The sequence below is a fragment of the Antedon bifida genome, chromosome 6 (assembly GCF_963402885.1).
Source record: "Antedon bifida chromosome 6, ecAntBifi1.1, whole genome shotgun sequence".
NCBI lineage: Eukaryota > Metazoa > Echinodermata > Crinoidea > Comatulida > Antedonidae > Antedon > Antedon bifida.
This window is the reverse complement of record NC_136231.1, coordinates 10,690,271-10,709,459: the sequence shown is the minus strand read 5'-3', so window position 1 is coordinate 10,709,459 and position 19,189 is coordinate 10,690,271. Positions and strand designations below refer to the sequence as shown.

Sequence of the window (19,189 nt, the reverse complement as noted above, 5' to 3'; positions counted from 1 at the left end):
AGCCTAGGCGTTTTAGCCTTTCTATGCATAGGATTGTTTGATCGTTTGTTGATATAATTAACATTAAAGTAGGTGTGTTTATAAAATCCATATAAATATAACATTTAATATAATATTATTAAAAACCAAATGTTACTGTTTTAATCAATGTGAATCAACTGTAGGCCTTTGGCTATAGGCTACTTTTTATTTGATTCAAATGACAGGAATCTATTTAGATGTTATATAAAACAAATATTGAATGTTTTATATTCGTGTAATGGTACAAATAATGGCATTTGGTGAATGATAAAAGGTTAAATATCAACTCGGCTTTGCCTCGTTGATATATAACCCTTCATCATTCACCTCATGCCATTATTTGTACCATTACACTCATAAACATTCATTATTTGTATATTATGACATATTAGTGAATACTTGTACTCACTTCAAAAAACACAATTACTTTGGGATATCCCTCCTTACAACAGGTTAGGTATTGGTAACTTTCATTCAGCAGTAGTAGTTCTTCCCAACTTGGAATCATAGATCTAAATACAAATGAATTAATTGATGTAGTAAAAATAGAATGAGGTCTATAGCAGTGTGGATGGAAGTAGTCTACATGATATCTTCTTCATTTAAATCTATTGCTTTCAGCATTTTCACTAAGCTGAGCCGAGCTGAAATTCTTTTTTCTGTTTATACACATGAACTAATGTTATTGCTGTCCCGTAAAATTATTGGTTTCCTAACACAAGATGTGTCACCGTTTTTCTACAGTTAACGTTCACAAAACCGGACCTTACTTATACACATCTTGAGTTAGGAAACCAATAATTTTACAGGACAGCAATAACAAATTATGAAACAAACTTTCAAATGACACAAAAACAAACTATAAATCTATGACACTTTCAACTTTTAAAAATTCAATTCAAAATAATACTGATTAAGTATCTTTTACCTTAAATTCCTTCCATGTTTTTTATATATACTGTATGTTTTGTAGATAGTTTATACCTTTTTGTAAATGTGTGTGTACTAATGTAAATTACTTTGTTAGTTGTCTTTGAATTATTTTTATTATATTATTAATGTTTCTCTACTGAACCACTTTGGAAATCAATGCTTTAACACTGAAAGTGTCATTCAGTATAAAGACAATAAATAAATTAATAAAATGTTAAGATATGTTTAACATTTGACTTTATAACCAATACATTTTTCATCCTAACAAGGAAGAAAACAATCCAATGGCGGCAGATAGGTTATTTTGTGATAGGTATGAATAGTATTGAATCAATTCAGCAATAGAGGGTGCAAGCCACAGAACATCATGTGACTTTACCAAGGCCGTTGTCAGCAATAACATCGCTGACATGCATGAAACACTGGGTGAGTTTTTTCATTTTTTGTTCATGTAACAAGAAAAATATCATTTAGAATGTATGAATATTAGAAAGGAAAAACAAATTACTTGACTGTTTCCCATTCAACTCTATACTTACTTCCTTTTCTTATATTCAAATGGTTGAGTTAGCATAGGTAGGATAAAATCCACTTTATCATTTCTATTCTCATAGTATGACGTTACTGCTCGGTCACTGAAATTAGAAGAAATCAAGAATATCTTGAATATTTGTTACACATTTAGAAATAAAGGTACTCATTATCTTCCTCGAACTGGGGAAATTCAGATTAGGCTCTCCACGGCAGTAAGCAGAAGCATGAAGCAAAATATTTAGTCTACAGAATCAACCCACCATGATTAAAATGGAGCTGCTAAGGTCCCCGGAAATTGGACTTATTATACTTTGAAATGTGAAACAAAATATAAGTCTGCAGAAGCATCCAGCTGCAGGTCTTTATAAATTGGACTTTGACAATGTCAGGCCCAGAGGTCAGATCCGCCCTTGGAGATGATACCCTACTATTTTTTTAATAATGTACCAAGTTCTTTAACATGTACTGTATGTATACCTGCTGGTTTGGACTTTTAACAAGAAGTAGGTATACATAATGGAGTGCAATGTAAGGGCAGACCTGGATGTTGGCTTCAAATGGTTAGACTTGCAGCAGTATTCTATTACTTTAGTTTATATAGCTTGCAATTAAATGTAGGCAACTACTGTACTTCTATTATAGCCTGCTTGTTTCTTTTATTTATTATCACTAGAAAACAAATAATTTGAATATTGAAAAGATTTAAATAAAATCAATTAATTGTATAATTTGAATATTACTTGAATAATAACATGTGAACAATGTGATTGTGCTTACTTACAATTTTGACTTCTTTACATAAGATCCAGTATCAATGTCAACCATGTGGACTCTTACAAGAGGGTGTGCAATGTAGAGATCTGTCTTTAAACGATCACTACGATGTACATAGATGCCCATCATTTGTCCATTATCATCATACTCAATGTGCTTACTGTCTATTTCATCTGCCGCCTCTTCTAAAAAGATATATATACATATAGTCAAATGGAATTTTTAAAATGAACAAGAACTCAAAAATGTAACAGAAATGTATTTGCATATTTAATAATTTTCATTTATGCATAGTCGTGTGGATTTCATTAATTGCGTTATTATTCATAAGACAGTAAATGAATATTCATGATGATAGTACAGCAGAAACAGGACACACGCTTCATTGATTTTCGCAGGCTAGAACGATACAATACATAACAAGATGGCGTTATAGCTAAGAATATAATTTTTTTAAATAGTGCACTGTTTGTTTTTCATTAAATCATTAAATTTATACACACATCAATAAAATAATTACATCAAGACGTTTGCAAGAAATTACACAAATCTCTTACGGAAATATTCAATACTTTTATTTTTTTTATTTTGTTTTTGTGTTTATTTTGTTACGCTACTTGACTGGCAGTATTTTGTTTCCACTTTGTAAGCCTACACGATCGTTTGGCGGGTTGCAGGAACACACGTGGTAATGCGTTACGTCAATGGTTTCGGCTCTCATATAAACCCATGTGGTCATTTGTTATTGTTTTATTAAATTTTCTATTGTTTTTCTTGTTTCCCTAATTGCTTAGGATTTAGTACACTATTGCTAATGTAAAAAATTTCAGAAAGATGTGAAATCAACACATTTTGGTAAATCACAACCGATAGGTCGAGCAACACCAAAAAGGTAATGCATACATACATAAAATAACTTTCTTACGTGACATTCATAAACACTTTAGGTGGGCATATATACTTTTAAGATTAGTATTTATAATTTGCTTTGTCTTGCATTCTTTTCACCTTTGATTAATATAATTTATGAATACAATAATAATGAGTTATATTCTTCTTTAATTCTACATCAATACATACAGTATAATGATTCATCAAACCCTCTTGTTGTACATATTGTAAATCATGATCAATACAATTAAATTTAATTATTATTACTAGCAGTAACCTGTGCTCTGCACGGTATTTTTCTTCCTTAATATATGGTTATATACTTTGCATGGGCAAGTATACTAAAAGCGAACTCTGATAAAAGTACTTTGACAAAAAGAAAAACAAATTGTATCACAAATAAAATTCGGAACTACTGTATTTACGGCCATTGATTTGTTATACACTATCCCTTCACTTCAAAAATATATGTAGGCTAAAAAATGAAAGCAATAGTGGATATGGAACTTTAGACTTTACTTTTGACTGTTCAGAAAATAAGACGCTAAAGAAAAATTGTGCTGTGTGAATTAGATGATTTGGCAAACACATAACGAAACTATAAATTGCCAAACTATATTATTTTTAGTGGTGTATTATATATTTGATACATAGAGATAAAATAAAAAAGTGGACAAAAATCGAACGAAAAACACATTGCTGCGGAAACATGAATTGTTAAGTTTATTCATTTACATTTTATTTTTATTTCACTGGTTTTGATATTTTGCAATTTTTTTGTATGGGAGATTTGTTACATACTTTGCTACTTTTGTAATTAAATTGTGGTCTAGCAGTTTTTTTTTGTGTGAGGTTTCGTATCTTTTTTAGTAAAATAATGATCATGTCGCGGATTTGAACTCGAACATACTAAGCATTGATATCAATGGCCATGGCGCTTTACTCACTGAGACCATAACTTATTTCCCCATGCTGGGACAAACCATGATTTACGAAAATAATTCTGTTTAAAGAATAGGTGTAATTAAAACTTCCAACGACGTGATCATTCGACATGGTTGACTAAAGACTGTTTTTTTGTGGCCCAGCATGGTATTTGTAGATCTGGCCATGGCGGTACACAACAGAGGAAGTTGCGTAGTTTATACTGTGACGTAACATGGTCGCTGAGACGTCAAATTACTGCTATTTTCTGCCTTTTTTTAGAGTTTATCCTTAAAATTCAGGAAAGTGACATAGCCTATCGTGTGCGGCCCATCAATAAACATCAGTATCCCAAATGTGGGCACGTAACGTTCAGTGGCTTTGGAGGAGATACGTAAAATATTCTTTAAAATAGCATTAATATATATAGATAATGATTATCTATATTTAATACTTTATAGGTTATCTTTAAGTGTTTTATTTATTTTATTTTCACTGTATAAGGACTAAACCACATGTTTCAGTAACCACTATCACTATTATGAAATTCAGAGCAGAACATAGATGATATATAAATAAACACTTGACAAACTTTTAAGTACAGATGTTTTATATAAGCAAAATGCTCCTAATGAAATATTTATCTCCTGTGCCAAGAATAATATTTTCATACAACATTCCAGATTTTCATTTATTTTTAATAAAATAGTTCTCCACATATCACAAGCATTTCTACAGTCATATAATAAAATAGATGTTTTTCATTCTCTGCTTTTCCACAAGAAAGAGTATTGTTTAACCTTTTTCCATTTGTAAAGCCTCTCTTTCGTAGCTAGAACTCTATGTAATAATTTTAAATTAAATTTTCTTTTCAAACATACAAGATACTTTTCGGGTCCAGATTATATTCCAGTCAAATGTTTCCCATCTTGATTGAGTTTAATCAGATACGTTATTTTCATTTCTATAAAATACGAGTGTGGATTTCTTTGGTTTTCAGGTTATTATTAATTTTGATATCATCTACTGGATTTGGTTTTCCAATATTTGGAATAATACGTTTCCATTCACTAGGCAAAGCATTAATAACCATTCAGTATTCCCTCACATAATTATTGGACTTCATTAACTTTTGACGTATGGTATCAGCAGGGGCTAGATAACCATCAACGACAATATACCCAAATCACACAGTTTTAAAGGCTACTGATTTGTTTCTAATAACAATATTATTGTTGCCACATAAAGACTGCTTCATAACTTTATTGCAGGTATTAGGAGCAACATTGTACAAGACATTGACTTAATTACATTCTTATAGAAAGAAGGTAAACTAGATAGAATATTATTATCTATGTCAACAACATTTGTCAATTTTATTAAAAATGAATTGTACATATTCTTTGCAAATAATACAATCGTATTAGCTTCCATTTACCATGGTCGTGCGATGGGTCATATAATTCAAATATCCACTTACCTTGTAGTGATTGAACGAATATCGGGCATTATGCCACCATTTTCATGGTTTGAGTAAAGTATTTTGCGTTTTATTTTTTCATATTTACCATCCCATACGAAATCAACATTTTTTTAAGTTAAGGTTAAGTGAATTAACATGCTTGCAGGCACATTTAAGTGTTACCTTCTCAATTATTTTTTAAATGCCAAATACACACATGCCTAATAGTTCTTAAAAGTCCCATTCCCTACGTTTTTTAGATCTAATTTAAGATCACAAACTATATTTAATGTAAAAATACATACTATATGGTCCTATTGAGATAACTTTTTAGTTATCCGCTTGGTATACCAAGCGGATAACTCCTTGTTATTGTATGAGATCAATATTTTTTTTCTGTATTATTCTTCTTTCCTTCCTTCCTTTTTGTGAGTCGTGTTTCTCTAAAATGTGTAAACATAACATTTCATAACTTTGACAACATATGGGCATTTATGTGAAGTTGTGCACCTCCTATTTTTGAATGACGTCATAGTTGCGCAACGTGACTGACGCGCAATTTTATGAATTTCAATGATTGATCATAGATTAAAAACCAAAAGTCATTTAGTATTGACACTTTGACAAAATTTAAGTCATATCAGGGGCAAACTTTCTACGGATTTAAAATGGCATGTTTCACAAGAAGTTACGCGTGCACACGCATTTAAAATTTCAAAATGCGCAAAATTAATTTCTAATCAACTTTTTACGCGTTTCTTGTCATTTTGAGCATGTCAAAAATTCCCACGGGCGCGCAATTTTTTACGCGCGCGGTGCGCACGTAGCGTTAAAAACATATTTTTTTCTCTTGAATTATATTTTTCAAGCCTTTCCTAGTAATTTTGAAAACAATTTAGACCTTTTTCAGTTTAAATAACGCCATACGAACACGTTGAATTAGACAATTTGTGCGCGTTTTTTATGAAAAAGCTTAAAAAATCGTCAAAATTATGTCTTTTTTTAAACAGTCATAGTTTCTAAAGTAAACCGTTAACCGTTTATTTTTATTACAAAATCTAGAAGTTGATGAGTTGTAGATATCGGATCATGCATCAATAAGGCTAAAAAAACATTGTGACGTCATCGTATGGCCACACGAATGTAAAATATAGGATTTTTGTCTCTTTCGTTATTGCTCATCACATTCAATGGAGCGCATCACGCTTATCTGTATTCCTTTTTCTCCTACATTTATATATTGTGTAGGTCAATCAACTTTCTTTAGCATGAGATAAAAATATTTTAATTTTTATGACGTCATCATGCCTAAAAATTTTAATTACGTGGGTCATTAATTTCATCTTTACAGTAAATTTTAATCTGTAATAGCTCGTAAGAATAAAATGTGATAATCACGATTAAAACGTTTTCTGGAAGCTATTGGATTGTAGATACGAATTCATGTAAACATTTTGCCAATCGGATGTTGTGACGTCATCATATGGCCAGTTGAATAAAAAAAGTTGTATTTTCATATTTTGCGTAATAGTTCATCACATTTAAAAGGGTGCGCATCTATATTTTACGTATTCAAATTTCTTCTACACGTTAATATGTTGTTCCTGAGATAATTTCCTTCTGAAATTGCTATCTAAGTGTTTCATTTTGATACCGTCGCCATGTTAAAAATTGGAATAAATGGCGGGTCCCGTAATTTCACCTATTCTACACTGTATGTAATATGTATACAGCTTATACTGTTTGCATGTATATACTATATGACACAAAATTGACAGAATTCAGCACTAACAGCATATCATATTCTTCAGTTCTTGTCATAATGCCATAAACTTTATCTGTGTGCAATATTCCAACGTATGACGTGCACGTGGCGTTTGTCGTGGTGCGGATAACTAACTCGTCAAAGTGACGAGTTTCATGTCTAGTTTCGTCTTTAAACTGTTAAAAATGTGAAAAAAAGTTGATTCTAATAATTTTAGCAGCCTGCTATAAATCCCAACATGCATTGTGCGCAGATTGATATTTTTGTATCAACGGATTCTGGCAAAAACAGAAAGACAATTAATGTAGCAACTATACGTTAGGCTAGGCCTATAGCTAGTGTACGATGTTCGTACGTTACCAATGTTTACCACCCTTTGCAAAAAAGCCGTATACGAACGTATACGATTTACATACGTTTCGTATATGTTTCGTATAGGAAGTCCATTTCGTATACGAAACGTATACGCCAATTCGGAAGTTCCTGCCCGCATAATAAACATATACGAACCGTATACGATCATTTATAAACAATTTCCTAATTATACGATCCGGGACCCGTATACGATACGACAAAGGAAAAAATACGCCAAGGAAAAGAGTCTGTGGTACACTCATTGTGAAAATAAGCTAGCTAGCTTTCCCCTATTTATTAGATTTGGTTATATTGTATTATTTTAATAACCTACTCTAGCTAGTAGTAAATCAACAACGGTGAAATGGAAATACGATGCATTATGGATATCATCATTGCAAAGTTAGAGGGTGCCAACAAAACATTCAACAGCCAAAAATACAAAAAAAGAAGCTCCGACGTTTTAAAGCATTTTACTATTTTAGGCATCAGAACTAATTGCTGTAAATTTCCTAGAGTTGTCACTGATGAATACAATTTAACATAACCTACATGTAACTTAAAAAATCCAAATGATAAATTGTACGCGAACGTAGTAAAACCAGGTAAATGTTAAATACTTATTTTACATCTCCCTGGTAAACGCTGACAGGCCAAGCGGTATTTAATTATATTTTTATTTATTTAATTCGTAAATTTAAAAAAAATCGTTAATATAAATATGTTAACCTTTGGAATTTTGTTGTATATGTGCGGGCGCGAGATACTTAATAAGATAGGTTTATTCATATCATATGTTGGAGTGGTAAACAACTATGAGCCTAGTTGCGAGGATACCGCCTCGTAACTACGTATAGACGTTTTACTATAATATTGAATATGTGTTACATGTAATAAATTGTGTACAATTTTTAGTAGCTAATAGTTTTTTTGTGCCCCTCTGTACACACGGCTGCTGGATATTTGTTTATCATTTTAATGAATGTAGTACAAGTCTAACTCCAAATAAAGATATAACTAGAACACATTTTGAGAATTCAAAGTTTTGATCTTTTTCAAGAATCTGATAAACATGACTCATCTTTTTACATAATGTACAATCTAATTTAATTGTCACACAATTGAATTAACAAAAGACAAGGATTTCAAATAAACTGTTACAAATAAACAATTATGAATGAAATAGTTGGGGTATTGTTGGGTCCATGGGAAATCAACAATGTTTAGTAGACTTATTTAATTTGTTATTTACAGTTGAGAGTGGTTATTTTTTAAGACATGTTTTATGATTTCTTAATCACCAAGCAGAAATACCGCTGAGATAAATGAAAGCAATTCAATCTGTTTGCTTAACCGGGAAAAAATTGAAATTCGATATAATTGTATTTACTATAACCACTAATTTTGTTTTTTAATTTTTTTTCTACGGAAGTGATCAACTTCATATTCAAAATCCGATTGTATTCATCGTTAAATAATAATTATTATTATTATATAATGTTAATGTACATATCAACACATCCCACTTCTGTTTTGGATCATGGTTTTCCTCTTCAGCATTATTTGCCAAATTATTGTTACTCCATCTCCATGCTATACTACAACACATGTCGCGGAATAATATCGCTTAACATAAACGATGTAATTTGACCACCCAAAGCTCGCACGTGGTGTGACGAATTGAGAAGATCGAACGACGCGACGTACCCGATGATATGCATGATTGGCCACCAGAGAACCGAGTCGACCACAAGTTGCAACTGTAGGCAACCGAGCGACGCTCGGTCGTCGTCGGCGGCTGAACTTACTGACCTCTGTCATATTTTATAAAGGAAAACTGCAAACAACATCGTGAAAATGGCCCCTTGTCTTGTCCTTTCTAGGCCTACCTAGTAGTAGTATACCTGTTTAGCGTATTTTATTGACTTGCGAAAAACGTTGTTTGAATTTTATCGGTAGCCTAGGCTATCTAGTAAATAGAAATAAATATGGTCTTATGTCCTAGCTCCTACTACTACTAATAACTATACTAATAATACTACTAGACTAGTGGCTGGTGCTAGCTAGGCCAGAGAGCCAGCCTACGTACGTATTTGTTGTAATGACAATTTAAATGTTTTATTTAGCTCTATTCTACTCATTACTACTATTATAATTTATAAAATGGCCTAGTTTGTTCGTATATGATTCGTATACGATATTCTTATCATGAATAAACAACGTATACGTTACGTATGCTAAACGTATACGACGCCAACTCTTTGTGGAGCAACAGAGTGGAAATAATGTAAACAGTGAAATCGTATACGATCCGTATACGTCGTATACGTTTTCAGCGTATACGGATTTTTTGCAAAGGGCAGCTTAGGCCTACATAATAAGCCTAGCTAGGCCGAGCTACTTAGGTAGTGCATTGTTTCTCTCTTTTTATCATAATTTACCATAAAACGTACATTTAAGAAAACAAATGACCTGGTTTAATGTTTTTATTAAAGTAATATAAATATGCATTATATTTACAAAACATCACAAATTGTAGGGAATGGGTCTTGTATCGTGGGGACAGATACTGTACTTCAGTTTTTCAATTATTATAATGTATACTATCTAACCTTTTTTCTTTCTTCGTTTCTTTTTTCTTTTTGTTTTTCTTTCAAGTTCTTCTTCATTTTCATCTGCATTTTCATCATCAGTATGTTCCACTACTTTACCAACCTCATTCAAGTTTTCTGTTTCTTTCCTCAGTCTGGGTTTTTTTTTCTTTTTCCTTAGTGATCCATCATTTTCTCTATTCACTTCCTCTCTTAAAATAATATAAAAATAATTAAATACTGAAAATGTTTTGTTCAAATAATCTGATTAAAAGACATTTTAGGTTTCTCCCAGTTTGATCACTCTTGACAGTTATTAAAACTTTCCAATGAAGTTGTAATGCATTTTATGCGTACAAGTGTCGAACAGTATCATGATGCAATGAAAATCATGGAGTTGTGGTGGAAGGATGAGAGAGGGCGAAGAACTCATTGCGATTGTGGATATACTGTAGACCAGGCTATAATTCAGTGGACATTTTGGTGGACACTGTAAACATAATAAAGAAGTTATTGGAGAACGTCGTTTCATGATTTTGGATTTGGAAGCTTGGACTTTTGGAAAAATGTACTCTGACTTTATGATAATTAAATACGTTGAATGACAATTATGCTTCATACTAAGTTTTAATAGTTTACCCATTGACATAAACCAATGACTGAAATTAAGGAAGCATGTAAGCGTATATATGAAAATTGATCGGTGTTATTTTGTTTTATTTTGGCATTTTACAGAGGATGAAACAGCACAGTAAAAATAACATACTTTCGATGACAGCGACACATTATGACAAACATTGAACTGAAATCTTTAATATATTAAAATGCAATACAATCGGTATCTGACCAGTTTGCCGACTCCTAGTCTGCCGAAACCCAGTTTGCCGACTCCAGTTTGCCGAATCCCAATTTGCCGACTAGTATGTAATTGAGTGCAAGTCGGCACACAAAAAACCCACATTGCCAAAAAAAAAAATAAAACTATGAAAAGTTGTACTTTAATTAATGGTTTCTATTGCTTATGATACTTTGGTGGTTTGTAATGTCTTTTTCATACACAAAACGAACAAATCACAAGCCTAGCTCACCACTAAGCTAGCGATCGCTAGGCCTAGCTAGCGAAGCTACTGTACACTATACAGCCCAGCGAACATGCACACGTACGTCACCATAAATAAGGAATGTCGATCGTATTAATTTATGGCGCCACCAACCACATATTTATTTTAAATACTAAATTATATATATACTAGATTTAATTTGTCACTATGACGAATTATAGGTTATCTTACGCTCACGCTAGCCATTCGCGTTTTTGTTGCGATTGGAGTTGTTAATTTGCGAAAAAAAAAATTTATATCATTCGCAAAACTCAAAACTTTGTCCGTTTTATGTAAACCACAATGCCTTCGCCGCCGTTGTCAGCCTATAATAAGTGACAGCAATGTAGCGTTACTTACCATCAACAACGTTTTTTTCGCGTCACTCGAATAAATTAAAACGAGTTTTCCGCTAGGAGGCCTATTTATTGTACAGGCGAGTAGTTGTAAATCGTGTTATCTGTAAATGTACACGCACCCGACTAAGGAGAATTTATTTATGATTAGACATGCGCAATAATTGTAATTACGAACAAACAAACAACGTCGTCGTAGTTCGTTTGTGGTGTGTGTTACGATGTTTTCGTGGGTGAATAAGAAGCATACAACTCAAACTATTTATTTTATTGTTTGTGATGAACAAGCACGAATGTGCGATACTCGGAGTACAGCAAAAGAAGCTGTAATGACGTCATAAGACGGGATGTGACGTCACATACACATCAATAACCTCGGTACCAAATACAGCTGTATGGTACCATCTTCGAGACGTCATATAGCTGCATCCGGTTTGAAATTTAAAAATCCGGTCTAAAGCTTTGAGGACATGTCCCTGTAGTATATTCATGCTAAATCTCAGCTCAATACTACAACGAATAATGGAGGAGTAGTACTTTATAAATCACACTTTTTACTCAATAGTGTCGGATGGAGGAGAAGATGAGAGAGTCCTAGACTCGGGTACCCGGAGTAAAAACTTCATCCAGGCAGGCTGCATATGCTGATAATTGAAGCCGATCATACATGACTCGGCCGTGGCATAGATAGCCAACTATTGAGTAGACCTCCTTGGCCGTGGCGACTGGTATCGCGTCAGGCCGGTTTAGGCTGCAGTAGATAGGCCTAACATTTTTGAATGCGGTCATGTTTTATTTGTATTTTAATCACAAATTTTGAATATTTTCACCATTTTGTTAACTTACATGTGTGTAGCCTGTCACATTTGATGTGCTCGTATAACGCAATTTCGAGTTGAAAAGTGAATCAAATATGATATTAAAGAAAGGTTGTAAAACAGAAATGGGGCAAAAAGAGTGCACATTAACGTTTAACAGGCAGTGTGTGTGCAAACATCTGCGCACTCATGGCAATTTTTTAAACGCCTAAAATTGCCTGAAACATACTCTTTGACAATTTTGAAACTTTTAAGTGCGCATACGAATGTGTTATATGCGCTACGCTCGTAATTTTATTGCTATATGATGAAATATGACCTGAAATTTTGTTGAATTGTGATTACAAAACACCAAGGTATCTTAGGCAATAGAAACCATTGATTAAAGTATGATTTTTCATAGTTTTATTATTGTCGGCAATGTGGGTTTTTCGTGTGCAGACTAGGCTATGTGATACACCATTTACATAGCCAGTCGACAAATTGGGATTCGGCAAACTGGATTCGGCAAACTGGAGTCAGCAAACTGGAAGTCGACAAACTGGCCTAGATCCATACAATCTAATATCATTTTAGTGCGAGTGCATTTTTAATAAAAACAAAATGAATGAAGAAAAAAATAGAATGAGAATGTTAAATATGGAGTTTTTATTTAGTCGAGTTATACTGTTTGATCATTACCCTTTGCAAAAAAGCCGTATACGAACGTATACGATTTACATACGTTTCGTATACGTCAATTCAGAAGTTCCTGCCCGCATAATAAACATATACGAACCGTATACGATCATTTATAAACAATTTCCTAATTATACGATCCGTATACGATCCATATACGATACGAGTACGCGTGTATACAAACTGCATCATATTACCAAGCGAAAAGGGACTGTCCCTCTTTTTACAAGACGACGATAGCATACGTTTACGATGGCAGGAGCATCTTGACTTCAATAATTAGTGTACAATTGGTTTGGTTTTTTTTTCCAGTCGGTATATGTACATTAAATTCCCTATGATGATTTAGTTCATAGTTTTCGCTAATGAAAAAAATTGGTGCTGTATTTTACAAGACGTTATTTTTCTATCAAGCATAAAAACCCACCCAGGCTGTTCCGTCTTGTTTATCCCCTCTGCTATTTCTTTACCTTTGGTACGTTCCATTAATAAGTGAATCATACAAAATGTGCTGTTATTAATTTGAAAGTGCTTTAATTAATATTAATGTACTTGGAAATAAATAAATAAATATTAAATTGGACCTGCAGTATATTAAATTTAAAACGAGTAAGTAAAATCCATAAATTACGATGTAATAAAAATGTAGAATACCTATTATATATATATGGAATGATCCAAATAAATTCGCCCAAAACGTGCTTGTTGTGTGTGCTGCATGCATTCATCACATGGATGGATCAGATTTCATTCATTTTCAATCATCATTGTTGTTGTCCAACAGGATTTTTTTTGCTACGGGTTTTAACTCGCCATAAAAAAAATAAAAAATGGGATGTAGGCCTAGTTACAGTAGGCCAAAGTAGATAGTAAATTCGATGACTTCTAGCTAGCTAGGCTATAGGCATATCGTAATTGTATAGATCGAACATGCAGTAACTAGCTACTGCAGCAGCTACGCCAAGGAAAAGAGTCTGTGGTACACTCATTGTGAAAATAAGCTAGCTAGCTTTCCCCCATATATTAGATTTGGTTATATTGGTTGTATTATTATAATAACCTACTCTAGCTAGTAGTAAATCAACAACGGTGAAATAAAAATATGATGCATTATGGATATCATCGTTGCAGAGTTAGGGGGTGCCAACAAAACATTCAACAGCCAAAAATACAAAAAAAGAAGCTCCGACGTTTTAAAGCATTTTACTATTTTAGGCATCAGAACTAATTGCTGTAAATTTCCTAGAGTTGTCACTGATGAATACAATTTAACATAACCTACACGTAACCAAATCCAAATGATAAATTGTACGCGAACGTAGTAAAACCAGGTAAATATTAAATACTTATTTTACATCTCCCTGGTAAAAAGGTACCCCACGCTCCCATTTTTATGCCTCCATCATTGACAGGCCAAGCAGTATTTAATTATATTTTTATTTATTTAATTCGTAAATTTTAAAAAAATCGTTAATATAAATATGTGAACCTTTGTAACTTTTTGTTGTATATGCGCGGGCGCGAGATACTATTTAATAAGATAGGCTTTATTCATATCATATGTGTTGGAGTGGTAAACAACTTTGAGCCTAGTTGCGAGGATAACGCCTCGTAACTACGTATTGACGTATAGACGTTTTACTATAATATTGAATATGTGTTACTTAAAAAAGGATGTAATAAATTGTGTACAAAAGTAGCTAATAGTTTTGTTGTGCCCCCTCTGTACACACGGCTGCTGGATATTTGTTTATCATTTTAATGAATGTAGTACGAGTCTAACTCCAAATAAAGATATAGAACACATTTTGAGAATTCAAAGTTTTGATCTTTTTCAAGAATCTGATAAACATGACTCATCCTTTTACATAATATACAGCATCAGCCTGTACAATCTAATTTAATTGTCACACAATTGAATTAACAAAGGACAAGAATTTCAAATAAACTGTTACAAATAAACAATTATGAATGAAATAGTTGGGGTATTGTTGGGTCCATGGGAAATCAACAATGTTTAGTAGACTTATTTAATTTGTTATTTACAGTTGAGGGTGGTTATTTTTTGAAGACATGTTTTATGATTTCTTAATCACCAAGCAGAAATACCGCTGAGATAAATGAAAGCAATTCAATCTGTTCGCTTAACCGGGAAAAAATTGAAATTCGATATAATTGTATTTACTATAACCACTTATTTTGTTTTTTATTTTTTTTCTACGGAAGAGATCAACTTCATATTCAAAATCCGATTGTATTCATCGTTAAATAATTATTATTATATAATGTTAATGTACATATCAACACATCCCACTTCTGTTTTGGATCATGGTTTTCCTCTTCGGCATTATTTGCCAAATTATTGTTATTCCATCTCCATGCTATACTACAACACATGTCGCGGAATAATATCGCTTAACATAAACGATGTAATTTGACCATCCAAAGCTCGCACGTGGTGTGACGAATTGAGAAGATTGAACGACGTACCCGATGATATGCATGATTGGCCACCAGAGAGCCGAGTCGACCACGAGTTGCAACTGTAGGCAACCGAGCGACGCTCGGTCGTCGTCGGCGGCTGAACTTACTGACCTCTGTCATTTTATAAAGGAAAACTGCAAACAACATCGTGAAAATGGCCCCTTGTCTTGTCCTTTCTAGGCCTACCTAGTAGTAGTATACCTGTTTAGCGTATTTTATTGACTTGCGAAAAACGTTGTTTGAATTTTATCGGTAGCCTAGGCTATCTAATAAATAGAAATAAATATGGTCTTATGTCCTAGCTCCTAATACTACTAGTACTAGTGGCTGGTGCTAGCTAGGCCAGAGAGCCAGCCTACGTACGTATTTGTAATGACAATTTAAATGTTTTATTTAGCTCTATTCTACTCATTACTACTATTATAATTTATAAAATGGCCTAGTTTGTTCGTATATGATTCGTATACGTCCCGTATACGATATTCTTATCATGAATAAACAACGTATACGATACGTATGCTAAACGTATACGACGCCAACTCTTTGTGGAGCAACAGAGTGGAAATAATGTAAACAGTGAAATCGTATACGATCCGTATACGTCGTATACGTTTTCAGCGTATACGGATCGTATACGGCTTTTTTGCAAAGGGTACCCCTAACAATTTTGAGCATATGTGGCACATGCAAGCGAAATTGGACATAAGTTGCATGTGTTGATTTGTAGAGACAGCCAAAAACAATAAAAGGCTGAGAAATTACATTTTTAAAATGTTTACAGACAATGATAGCTGAAACAGTATTTATTTACATTACCTTAGTTTTTTTCCATTTTGAGACAAATAAATAAATAAATTTTAACATTTTGTGTTCATTGAAATAAAACAATTAGAATACCCTTTTACTAAGGCGTAAACTTAAACGCCCTGTTTGTATTTGTCATTTCCTGCTACTTAACTTTAAAAGCATTTTTCTCAAACAAGCATTTTAAATCTTGGATTATAAAGTTTCAGTATTTGTGAAAATCTCAACTTCGAAAATTCCAACTTATGTCTGATTTCTCTTGCATGTGCCACATATAAATAGTACAAAGTGGACTACCGTAAATGGTCTAAATTTGACATAAAATAAAGATGGCCGACAGTTAATCTAGAAAAAAAATGAACTTACTTTTCTTGCACATTTAATTTCTTTGGTGAATTCTTTCTCTGTGTTTTTTGTTTTTCTTCATCCTCAATCACATCATCTCTTTCAAATCCTTTATTAACTTTGCCACTTTTTGCAGGTAGTTTGGGACGTCGTTCATTTGTGACATTCTTTCGAAATCTGGGACTGTCTTCTGCATTGTATGTGTTGGCAAGTAATGATGCATCCTGTTCTTTTTGTAGGTCAGCCCCTTCTTTTAGCTGTTCTAACTGATAAAAAACATTGACAAGATTTCACTCAATATCTATTTTTAAAATACAAGGAATCAGCCATTTTCTGACTGAATATGGTTGGACTAGCAGTTTAAATGAACTCATTATTACCTCTCTACAACCTGACTGTGACAGAGAATATGGTAAAGAATTGTAGAATGACAGAATTTGGCCATCACAAAGAAATTGGACTGAAAAACACATTTTCTATTATTACATAGCCAAATAACATGTGTTGGTTAAGGCTTTTGTCTCCGTTGGTTCTAATTTGAACTAGATTTGAACTCATCACGTTGGTGCTAAACTCTGTCTATTTTTGTGCCTTATTATAGTATACAGTATAATAGTGTATATATCTACATACAGTGTAGCGTAGTTGAAATTATTTGACCCACCTTTTATTCAAATTTTTAACATGATAACGTCATCAAAATTAAATATGAAGAACAGTTTCGGAAGATAATTGTTTTAGCAACAACATATTAAAATGTTGAAGAAATTCTGATACATAGAATCGAGATGCACGCTCTTTTAAATGTGATGAACTATGACGCAAAAACTATTTATTTAACTGGCCATATGACGACGTCACAACATCCGATTGGCAAAATGTTTACATGAATTTGTATCTACAATTCAACAGCTTCCAGAAAACATTTTAATCAGGAGTATCACTTTTTATTCTGACAAGCTATAGCATATTGAAATTAACTGTAAAGATGAAAATAAGTGACCCACGTTATTCAAATTTTTTGATGTGATGACGTCATCCAAATTAAAATAGTTGTAACTCATCTGAAAGACAATTGATTAACCTAGACAATATTAAAAACTGGGGGAAAATGGAATACTAATAAGCAGAATGCGTTCTATTAAAGGCGATGAGCTATGAAAACATTTTTTTCATTCAAGTAGCCATATGATGACTTCAGACAACTTGTCAAGCAACAAAGTTACCGTACATGAATTCATATCTACAACTCATTAGCTTTCAAAATAATTGAAAAAATGGTGAGTCAACGGTCTTCCTGAAGCGCTATAATAGATTTAAAATAGGCATATTTTTCATAAATTTCCACTGAATTTGAAATTTTTAAGCGCACGGTTTTTAAAGTTTAACATGCACGTGCGTCATTATTCTGTAATTAAAATTCATAAAAATAAATTAAATCTGTCACAGAAAGTATGAAGAACAAAAATCAAATTGCAAAAACGGCCTTTCTATGCCATGTACGAGCTGTGCGCATGCAAAATGTTGAAACGCTCAAAATGTACTGAAACATATAAAAAATTGATTAGAAATTAATTGTACGCATTTAAAAAATTTTAATCCGCGTGCGCGCATAACTTTGTGGGAAACATGTCATTTTTAATTAATTAATAAGTGTCAATTCAAAATGACTTTTGGTTTTTAATGACCAAATTAAATCAGATTATGATCAATCATTTAAATTCATAAAATCGTGTACAACTCACATTGCGCAACTCTAACGTTTTTAAAAAATAGGAAGTGCACAACTTCACGTAAATGTTGTGTTGTTGATATTGACAAAGTTACGAAATGTTATGTTTACACATTTTAGAGAAACGCGATGCACACATAGGGTGGAAAGAAAGAAGAATAATAATACAGAAAAAAACAGTTGATGATCTCATACAATCACAAGGAGTTATCTGCCAAGGTGCGGATAAATAATAAGTCAAAGTACAATTGCAGTCATTTTCTAGCAAATCCAGCATTTTTCCTTACTTGGGTTGGTTTTCAAATTTAGTTTAAAACCTTCCCAGTACAAGTGCAGTCCAATTTGAGTTGAGTAGGAAACATTTGTACAACCGTACAAAATATACAAACTATTTTTTTTTCATTAGTGGCTCAGGCTAATACGAAGGATGCCTTGAAATCTACCACAACAGCAAATAATGATTTGTGATGACAAATGAACCAACATAGAATCATGTTATACCATAAAAAAAACACACATACTTACCATTTGCTCATCTGCTCGCCTTCTTGCTTTCTTTTTTTTCTTTGGGCTTGCTTTCTTTTCACTTAAAAAAGTTCTAAAAGTTAATCCATATATCAGAT

At 32.8% G+C, this 19,189-nt stretch overlaps 2 protein-coding genes across 6 annotated transcripts in view; one reads left to right on the top strand and one right to left on the bottom strand.

Annotated features, from left to right (window-relative positions):
* Window positions 1–19,189, top strand: part of LOC144845548 (peroxisomal multifunctional enzyme type 2-like) — a 254,730-nt gene that overhangs the window by 27,707 nt on the left and 207,834 nt on the right. The gene's annotated exons all lie outside the window — the stretch shown is intronic.
* The window catches only part of LOC144845542 (jouberin-like), a 59,697-nt gene that overhangs the window by 32,591 nt on the left and 7,917 nt on the right, over window positions 1–19,189 (bottom strand). For 2 of the 5 annotated variants that reach the window (XM_078702939.1, XM_078702940.1), the window contains exons 3-8: window positions 19,092–19,164; window positions 16,856–17,100; window positions 10,271–10,461; window positions 2,270–2,447; window positions 1,494–1,589; window positions 431–533 (exon numbers count right to left, since the gene is read on the bottom strand). In XM_078702939.1, coding sequence (XP_078559065.1) covers window positions 431–533; window positions 1,494–1,589; window positions 2,270–2,447; window positions 10,271–10,461; window positions 16,856–17,100; window positions 19,092–19,164 — 886 coding nt within the window. The remainder of the gene's footprint in view (window positions 1–430; window positions 534–1,493; window positions 1,590–2,269; window positions 2,448–10,270; window positions 10,462–16,855; window positions 17,101–19,091; window positions 19,165–19,189) is intronic. The other 3 variants (XM_078702942.1, XM_078702943.1, XM_078702941.1) reach the window with 2 other exon arrangements.